At 19.5% G+C, this 11,485-nt stretch overlaps 1 protein-coding gene across 1 annotated transcript; it reads right to left on the bottom strand.

Annotated features, from left to right (window-relative positions):
• Window positions 1–10,216: 10,216 nt before the first annotated feature.
• PmUG01_07051300 (fam-l protein) lies at window positions 10,217–11,212 on the bottom strand (the record flags this gene model as incomplete). Its single annotated transcript, XM_029004262.1, has 2 exons — window positions 10,217–10,977; window positions 11,134–11,212. The coding sequence occupies 2 exons, from the start codon at window positions 11,210–11,212 to the stop codon at window positions 10,217–10,219; spliced, it is 840 nt and encodes a 279-aa protein (XP_028860968.1).
• Window positions 11,213–11,485: the final 273 nt, after the last annotated feature.

Genomic DNA, 11,485 nt, shown 5'->3' with positions numbered 1-11,485 from the left:
AATGTAAATCGTTAATACGGTAATATACTGATCAAGTATATAATTAAAAATAATATAATATTCCTTTAATTATAAAAAACGCTATTATCATTTATTTAATTAGTTTTTTATTATTTCTTCTTAAAATTAAATTAAAAATATGTAACTACAATTTCTTTTTCTACAGAGATAGAAAAAATTAATTTCAAACATAAACTCTAAAGATTTTATCACAATAATATTTATAAAAAAATAGATTTAATTAAAAAATATAAACTGAGTTCATTAATAAATATTCAACATACAAAATTTATTTAATATAGTAAATAATTTTTGTATTAATTCTTTTCAAAATAAAATAAAAAAGCAGATATATGATTTCATAATGTTTTGAATATGGTGTATATATAGAATATAGATAGTAGAGAATATAGATAATACATTGTTCTAACTCCTAGTAAAAGTATTACCGATTTCAGTGATGTTTTCCTATTAATAATTCTAAATTTTTTAAAATTATATTCTAGAAAATATAATTATTTGTAAAAAAATTTTTAATTATTATAACAATAAAATAAAGATAATTATAAAGAAAACTACACTTTTATAACTTTGCATTTTATTTGTAAATTTTAAACTGGTAACTAGATAAATATATGAGTAATATTTCGGTCTTTAATACAATTAAAAAATCAAATTTACAGCGAATAACCTAATATGCCGTAAAAGTACAAATTTTGAAGATATATAAAGACTGATTTTTCATACTCCCCAAATTATTTTTGGTGGATATAGCTCTTAATTGGATAAAAATTAAATAATTATTTGTTAAATGAAACGTTCGTAGTTTTATGTACGTATTTGTTCTTTTTAAGTTAATATATTTATTTAGAAAAAGTATAATAAACATATAATAAACATATAATGTATAAATATATCATCTGCACGAACACATAAATAATAGTATTAGAAGAACGTAGTTTTTTAATTATATGAATTGTAAAAATGAATATAGTTTTTTTTTATCATTATATTTATAGTATATATTTAAGCAATTTTTATAAAAAAAAATTAAATCTAACAATTACATAAGATAAAATATAAATTTCGACATGTTATTTAAGCTACTAATATAATTATAAAGATTTAGGAATTATAAAATTGTTAATACTCTATTAATAATTCAATTTTTAAAGGAGAATATCATTATATTTTACTTATAATTTCATATTTGAACTATAAAAAATAAATCTAAAAATCTATCAAAGTATTCTTCAAATAATCTATTAAAAACTCAGGTTTCACAATAATTTTTTTAAAAACTAAAATTGTTATGATTACTTTTAAATGAAAAATATATGGAACAGCAAAAAAACAAACGGTTTTGTTTTTATTAAATGGAGAACAACGTAAATATTAGAAGTAATATATAATTAACTTTTAAAAGAAATTATTTATATGATCACATGTAGTCATTAAAAAAAATAATAATTGTTAAAAATATAAATTATCTCATTCGATTAGTAAAGTTACATTAATTGTGATTTTATATATTAAATTAAACAAACATTTTTTATAGTAAATATCTATGAGAAACATTTTCGAGTATAATATATAAGTAGAAAGCACATATTTTTTAGTGAATATATAGCAATGCTAATATCACAATTATTTGAATCATGAAGAATATATTATATATATATGTAAAATCAAAGAACTAAATTATTTTAAAATAAATTACTATACTGAATCAAATATAGAACATAGTAGCTGCTAAAAATATTTAGTATATGATTTTTCCTTTAAAATATCAACATATCTTTGTATAAAACATATTCTGTATAAGGAAAAATTTTTAATAGTGAACAATATTTTTTAAGCATAGCTTCATTAAGTATATTGCATATGTTTCTTAAATAAATGAAAAAATTGTATATGATAACAAAATATTAATTATAACTGGATTTTGATATAATTTTCTTCTATTTCTTTGGCTTATTTTGAGATTTTGATAACTATATAAATAAAAAATAAAATACATTATTAAATAACATACCATAATGAAGTTGCATCTCCCATTTCAGAATTTAATAATATTCTTAGTATTCATTACTTATATTATAATAATTTTCCTAATGAAATAAGAAGTAAAAAAAGTAATGTAAATACTCTTAAAGGAAGTATTCCTACTGACTAATTGCTGAAGTAGCACTCGTAAATATGTAATACGTTAGAATATTTTTTAGGAAGTATCAGTACAATAATTTTACGCATTCATATAATTGAGATTCATATAGAACAGTTTTTTTAAAAAAAACAAAATATATTTATCACACAAAATGTTTTATATATCACATATGTCCATTTCCTAATCAATTTTTTGATTACAGTTTTTGAATTATATTTATCTTTAGACTTAAAATTTCCATCGTATATTCAATATTGTAATCCTCACTGTCTTAAGTATCATGTCCATTTTCAAATAATATATCATTAATCCTATATTATATGTTTACTTATTATTTCTGACAACAGTATAACGAATCTTGCGTCTAATATCCCATGCGCACAATGTTAACTAACTATAGATTCATTAAAGTTCCATTGCAATGAAAAAAAAATGTTTTTATTATTTAAATATATATTAAGTATACTTACTCATTAGAAATTTCCATATAAGTATATTCACATATTTATATGGCATGAAGCAGCAAGAAATATAAGGCAAATTTTCTACTATTTTATTTCAACGTATCAGTGAATTATGTGCATATCTATATAAAAGAACAAATATACTTTAACTAAAATAAAAGAATTAATTTTTTCATTTGTATTAGAATTAGTGAATTTTATAATTTAAATAAATGTAACTAAAAAAGTTATTGTTTTGTTCACAAGGTAGTAACATAAGGGCATTATATTTTGCAGTGCTATTTTATTCTTCAAAAAGGTATTAATTAGTATAAATAAAATAAAAATATAAATTATAAAAAATAAAAGATACTTTTAATAGTAATTTTGTAAATAATTTTAATAAAGTTATTTATCAAAAACACAAAATCAAAAGAATTTATTTTAATACAAATTATTTCAATAAACCCTCAATATATATATATATATATATATATATATATATATATATATATATATATATATATATATATATATAGTATTATATAACAGAACAATTCTAAATTTTAGATATGAATTCTTTTAAGAAAAATAATAAAACAAAATACATTTTTCTTTTTTATAAAAATTTTATTTGATAATCAGAATAAAAACAATATATATGTGATGATAACAGGTACATAAATATATATGACTAATATAGTTATTGATTTTTTGTCAGTTCCCTAATAATAAGCTTAGTTATTTGTACATGCTAAACTTTTAAATACTATTTTATAATAGAAAAACATAAATAATTGTATAGCATATTATATTATTCACATGATGAAAAAAAAAATAAAAACTAAAAAAGACATTTTTTTTTATAACACAAAATATAAATGTTACATATGCCGCATACCTACGACATGTATAACTTCTAATTAAGAATAATTTGAAAAATACATTCCAGGAATTATTTTATGTACAAAATATTTATATTTTAAAATGTACTATCGAATTTAACTCTTTTATATATTTCCATTACATTTTTAACTATGCAATACTTCATATATATTAATATAATTCATTACGTATAATATGAATAAAAAAAAAATATTTTAATTTAAATATTGAGCAATTTATATCTTATATATATTTTTCTTTTGATTGTTTATAATATAAATTTGCATGTTTTAAAAAAATTATGATATTAAAAAAAAGAAAAAAATCTAAAAGTATATGAAATAGTAAAAATACTTTTAATAATTATTCAATTAAAAATAAAATTACAGCAAAAACATAATATCTTTAGGAAATACAGTATGATTATATATAACGTAACATGCAAAAAAAATTAGAAAATTCATTAATGCATTATTTTTCTATTTAACGTTTCTATTTAGGATATAACTGTGTATATTTGTTATTGATTTATAAGTAAATAATACCAAAATCATGTTTTAATACACAGCTTTTATACAACTTAATAAAATGATTAAATATATTATTTATATACCAAAAAAAAAAAATAGAAATATTTATATTACAACTTTCTGTTGAACATAGTGAATAAAAATGAATATGAAAATATAATATATTAACTCGATAATAAAGAATTGATACTAATACATGTAAGAAAAATACTTATCTAAAAAATAATTAATTAAAAAAAAATATATATAGCCTTTAAAATTTTAATGTGTTACATGATGCATATTACCTTACAGATTACTACAAAAATAATATAATCACTCTTTTATATTCTTTTTTCATGTGTATATATATTTATATAATTATATATATATATATATATAAACGCATTTAAAATATTCGTTGTTCTGGATACTTAAATGATTCTTTCATTTGGATATACTTAATTCTTCTAAAAATTATAAATTCTTATTTATATAAAAAAGAACAGGAGCACAATTTAATTAATGTTTCTATCTATTATGAATAAACTCTAATGATAAAAATTACATAAATTTATAAACTTCATTTTTATAATTGGTTTCTAAATGCTCATGTAACTAATATGTCGGTAGTTTTTAGTAGAATGATTTTTTTTTTTTAAATTATTATATGCATGTTAGAATCATTAAAAATATTAACGTCAATTTAAATTAATTAATTACATATATTATGTAAATTAAAAAATAAACTAAAAATAATTTTCATTTTTATTAAAACATTTAATTAGTTCCTATATGAGTAGTCTCAGCATCGTTATATAGCATTCATAAATACATATATTTATATCATATATATCTATTTATTAATTCATATATATTTACATAAATACTAAAATATTTTTTAAATTATGGTAGATATAATGTCAATTATAATAATCATTTAGCATAAATATTACTGTTGTTATAATATATTAGGTTTCTTTTAATATAACATGTTATTAATATTAAAATAATAAGGCTTATTACTTTTTTTATTTTAATACTTTGTTTAAAAATTAATTAATGCGTGCTATACATATATTCAGTGAATTTATAATTTTTCTATTGTTTCATTAGGCAATATTTTTACAGTCCTGATTATAGAACTACTAAATCTTTTCTGAAATACTATTACTCCAATGATATCCATCGAATTATTTGCACACAAACATACATAAGTTAAAATAATCGCTAAAGAGCGTATCATTACAAGTTTTAACTACATTTGTTTTATTCTACTCTATAACCTTAATGGAATTTATTTTTTCTAATTAATGTATTTTTTATATACATGTTTAACGGTTTTATATTACAAATATACGGATATACATATATCTAATGTACTTAAAAAAAAAAAAAAAAATTACAGTATAATTTTTTTCTTTTTCTACGATTCATATAAATTAATTCATTATGTACAAACTTTCATACGTATTTTCCTTTCGTATATTATTCATTATTATTTGTTTATACATCCTTAGATGCTTGTTTAACATGGTGAAAATTGTTATCATATGAATTAACATATAAGTACAGTTTACGTATATGTACACTTATTTACATATATGAAATTTTTTCTATCATTCTAAGATGAACTAATAACTTTTGTGTTTTTCCCTTATACATTTACTACTCATGCTTCTGTATTTGTTATATTCTTTTTTTTTTTTTGCTTCCTCCATGCTTACGATAAATGCTTTAATTAATATCTATATAAAGATCATTAATAGATGTAATCAAAGATACGTAAAAAATTTTGATGTAATATAAAATGGAATATATTTAAACGAATTTCTTTTCTGAAAAATTAATTTTAAGAGCTCACTTTTCATGTGACAAATATATTTTTTTTTATTGTCTTTCTTTATTAGCATCCGTATAAGATCTAAATGTTTCAATGAACATCATACAGTGTTATTATCCTCTGTTTTCATTTACCTGAATTTTATCGTGCTTTCCATTCTATTTTATGCACATAAACTTATTATAAATTGTTCACATACATAACGCATTAACAAAAGTTTTTAATGTTAGTAATGTCATGTAAATAAATTTCTAATATGCAAAAGTTTATATATATATATAGCACACGTTTTCCCATTTATAACGTTTCAATTTAAATTATCTAAAACATATAAGGAAAGATAGCACAAAAAAACATATATATGTGCATGTGTATAATATGCATAGATAAACGTTTAATCATGAATAGTGCTATCTCATTAACGCGCATAAATTTTGAACGCATTTGTGTTCTCAAATTGTTTCAGTTATTAACATAAGATTGTATTCCCATGATAAATGTTTTATTCTATTTATTTTGCTTTAAACGGATTAAATGAGAATTTGTGTCTTTGTAATAGTATTCTTCCTATTGGCTCCTTTATTCGCGTTGCATATAATTGGTACAACCTAATAATATTTTTTCATTTATATATATAGAGCTCAGATATAATAATGAATTGCTGTAAGAAATTCATATGATGAAATACACAAATAAAGCCATAAATAATACATATTATTTGTTTTATTATTTATTATTATTTTCATTTACCCCCTGTATACATAAGAAAATAGGATTACTTCAACCCTAATAATAATATAGTCAAATAATTTAACTTATTTTTTTAAGTTTAAAAATAAAGATGAGTTTTTTGAAATATAGGAATGAACATGTATCAGAATATGTAAATGGATACATTATGTTATGCAAGTCTACATATCTACCTTTGTACATGCATCTATACGCATACACATATATACATGTTCATGTGAATAAGTTCATATACGCATTTACATATATTCATGTTTACATGCAGATGTACATATACACATATATATATACAGGTACATCTGCACACTATATCAGTACAAAGGACACATCACAATTCTTTTATAATAATTATCCTCAATACATGTATACCTAATTCTCAAGAAAGTATATAAACACATGCTTATTGTGCATCTTTTAGACTTTTCATAAAAATTAAGACAAGAAATAATAAATTATCAAAATTACGTAAAGATTTTCACTTCCTTTCCTTTTCCCCTCTTTCTCATTAACATTTTATATGTATAAAGAGCTGCGGTTTCGAGAAAAACATCTTTGTAATCCAAATTTAACATATAAAAAGACGATAGAGAAAAATACCTTTAAATTTTCATTATGCTTATATATTTAGTATTATTCTTAAATAATTATAATTTTTTCTTTCTTCATTTTATTTTACTTGTTTTAATTTGTTTTGGCACTACATCATCATGCGCCTTTAAGACTTCCTATGGCTTCTCTCCATTTTCCCTTTTTTCATATTAACATTCGCTTAGGATGATAAGACTGTCCTAGTAAAGCAAAATATGTATTAAAAATAAGAAAGAGTAATGTATGTGACATTCGCATTGAGAGTTTTTACATCTACATAATGTTAATTCTAGCAATTATCATATTTTTTATTAAAATTGCTGCACTTATATTCCATTAATGCATAAGTATAAAATAAAGAGTAGTATAGTAAGCACATAAACTATAATTACATATATCAAAATATAGTTATAGAAAATCAAAGTTATGTTCTTAATTTAGCAATGTCTTCTATGTGGAAAAATGCAAATTCTCCACAACCTTATTTTTAAAAATTCTTACAATAAAAAATTTCATAAAAATTTAATAATTTTTCTTTGCATAATTTTAATTCACATGTATTAATTTAAAACGAAAAAAAAAAAATAAAGGAAAGTAGGAGAAAAGAGAGAACAAAAAAATTAAGTAAAGAACGTTTTTATTACAGACATATATAATTGAATACATTCAAAAAAAATAATATATATAAAATGGTCTATATATATATTTTAATTTTTAATAGTAACATAAAAAAATTAAAAGCTTGATAATATGAGGATTAAAAAAATATTTTTCTTTTTTCTTTTTAAGGTTAATTATTTACGTGAACGTCATTTTTAAAGCTGTATATACACAAAATATTTTATTATTTACATGAGTATTTATTGAGTAAAGAAGAATTCTAAGTTATGTTTTTAACATCATGCATATTATAAAAACACAAATAAATGAAAAACTAATAGTATTAAATAATAAGATTAAATACTTGTAAAATAAATCTTATTATTTTATGAAAGCTTTTTGTTACTATTTTTCTATTTACCATATATTTTTTCTGCTAAAAATAAATTTTATTCCTTATATTAAATAATTATTTTGTTAAATATCTCTCTTTTCTACCTTATAGTAATGTTCTTTCTTTAATTTAACTTTTTGTTTTCATTTTTTTTCATATAATATATTCATATCTTATTATTAATTTTTAACGGGTAATTCATAAATACAGGATATGAAAATTTTAATAAAATTCTTTTTGGAAAATATGGCATAATTAATATTATATATGCAAAAAAAAAAGAAAAAAAATATATATTCCGCTAACATAATAATTTTACATATTTATATATATTATTTACACAGAAGATAATGATTTAATAAAATACAGTAATAATAATATTATAAAAAAAGTAAATATAAATATTTTTTTATTAAAATTCTTGTCAGCAACATTGCACAATCTTCGTTTACAGTTATCTATATATATTCTATATTCTTTGCATGTATAATGCTTTTTTGCAAAGAAAAAAATATGCACGCGTAATTTCATTGTCTAGAGAATCCTATGTAATAGCATGTAAATGTGATAACTGAAACATGTATAAATATTATATTATAATTTTCATTTGAACCCATAAAGAACAAAATTTAATAAATTTAATCTAATAATGAGAACTACTACGATTACATTTTTATGTTAAATATATATATTACCTTTATTTAATTAATTTCTTGTTGAAGAAAAAAATAATTTTGAAGTAGAAAAATTAGAACTTAACTAAAAATATAATATTTTATAAGTAAGAATTATCTCAAAAATAAAATAAAATATTTTTTCTAGTTTTATCTAAAAAATGAGTGTTATAAATATAATTGGATTATTATCTCTATATAAAGTAAATTATGTGTGTTTTTAATAACATATTAACCCTTTATTAAATAAAAATGTATATATGGAAAATAAGATATATATATATATACTTGCAGAATATTGTATGCTTGTAGAAAAAACTTATACTCTTTTGTACTAATAATTCTAATATATCCTTTTACAAATATATATACATATTAAAATTTTACTATAATAATTAAAAAAAAAATGAATTTACATATATTATCTATTAATTTATTATTATATTTAATTTATCAATATAATATATTAATAATGTAAAAAATAAAAAAATATATATATTTTTAATTTATTTATAAATTTTAAATAAAATATATATTTAATTAGTTTGTACAGAATTTGGTTAACACCACCATTAAGTACATTTATAAATAATTTTAGGTTTTCATTTTAATAGTAATTATAAAGAAGCAATAAACTGGTAAATAAATGTAAATAATCTGTACTTAATAGCGATATTCTTTTATCGTATATCTCTAACTTTAAAATTATGACAAACAAAATAAACTAAAAGTGAATTTAATTTGCTTTTACAATAAAAATATTTTATAAGATATTTCTCACAAAACATATTTTATAGAATGAAATTTAAGTTTTTTAGTAAAAATACATATAAAAATCCACAAATCTAAATACATTCACCTTCTTTCACTAAATTCAAAACATTACATATGTATTACTAATTTAAAGTCAATAATAAATAATCCTAATAACATGAAAGAATGACTATTTTAGACTAGAAAAAAATATAAAGTAGAAATAAACAATTTTTATATAAAACATAAGTTAACACAAGAACTTAATAAAAATATATTAAATTTTATGTTATATATTAATTTTATTTCACACATATAGTTTTTCTATAAAAATATAATTAAATATAAAATATATATGTATATTATGACAAGGATATTTAGCTAAACGTGGAAGATATTTTATAATACTCATGAGAAAATATTAAAACGTTCAAATTCACTGAAAATCTAAGAACATAATCTATACTTGGGCATTAAGGAGTTCATGTGGGGTTAGGTGTATTTAAAATATTTAAGCAATTATGAATGTATTTAATAAGCTCATAACTAAAGATATCTCGTATGTTATCTTATATTTATAACTTAATTACAAGATGAAACATAGTTCTTTCTATGCATTATATTTCTTCCTAAACTTAATTTTTTCAAATTTTTTAACTTTTTTATGATAGTAAATAACTCCTGTTATAAGTGTGACACCTAATATAATGAAAGGTATGAAATATATTATAAAACCAAATAAATTGGACGATACATAGATTTCCTTTTTCCACTGACTGTCCTTCCATACTGACGCTTCGAAAAGCGGTTTTAACGTTTTCGACCAAGATTCCCCTAAAAGTATACTCAATTTTGGTCCTAACGTTCTCCAAAAACTTGGGGCGAAGGTATTCAATACCTCACGCAATCCACTTAAAAGTCCTGTACCACCAGAATAGTCTAATATTAGTGATAATAATAATAAGAAAAAGAGTAAGAAAGGTAGGAGTAATCGTAGTCCGTATTTTTTAACTACTATTCTCTTATATAATTTATCACTAATTGTCCTATTATTTTTAAGAAAATTCTCATAATCAAGTTCTTTGAATATTTTTTTTTCCAGACGGGAATATTTTTTTGTTTCAAAAATACAAGATTTACTTTTTTTATCTAGTTTATGACTTTCCTCATTTTTTAAAGAACATCCATTTGATTTACTATTTTTTGATATGTCTCTCTTCACATTATTACATATATTTGTTTTTTCGTTCTCTACATTATATGGTATCACTTCTCTTAATCCTAACATACATGAATTTATGTTTTTCCTATATTTTGTTAGTAATCGATAAATTCTTGTATCTAATTTTTTAACAGCTTTGTAATTTTCATCTAAATATTTTTTAAAGGTACACTAAAATAACAAAGAAAATATTAGTAATTTAAGGAACATAAATTTCTTGCCAAAAAAAAATTACGAATAAAAATAAAACAATAACAATCTGAATAATGTAAATATTCATAAATATTATTATAATACCAGTTCACTTGTGAAGTTTCCTATCCAAGATAAAAAAATAAACATCGCAAAATTAATTAAAAACAATAATTTCTTCCTTTCATCCATTATATAGATATTTAATATTGAAATATATTAAATAAAAAGTTAACAATAGTATAATATTTTTTTAATGATACAGGATAGTATAATTATTTATTAATTTAAATTTTCTTTATCCTTTCTTTTTTTTTCGCAAAAAATAAAACGTATGTAACTGTAATATATTGTACAATATAGACAAAGAAATAGAACATAAAAAAAACATTAAAATATTTTTATATTATATTTTCACTAAATGTAATTTTTTATCAAAATGAAAAATCTAAAATTATCCTTAAT

Source organism: Plasmodium malariae (assembly GCF_900090045.1).
Source record: "Plasmodium malariae genome assembly, chromosome: 7".
In the NCBI taxonomy this organism is placed as follows: Eukaryota; Apicomplexa; class Aconoidasida; order Haemosporida; family Plasmodiidae; genus Plasmodium; species Plasmodium malariae.
This window is presented reverse-complemented; position numbering and strand designations above follow the sequence as displayed.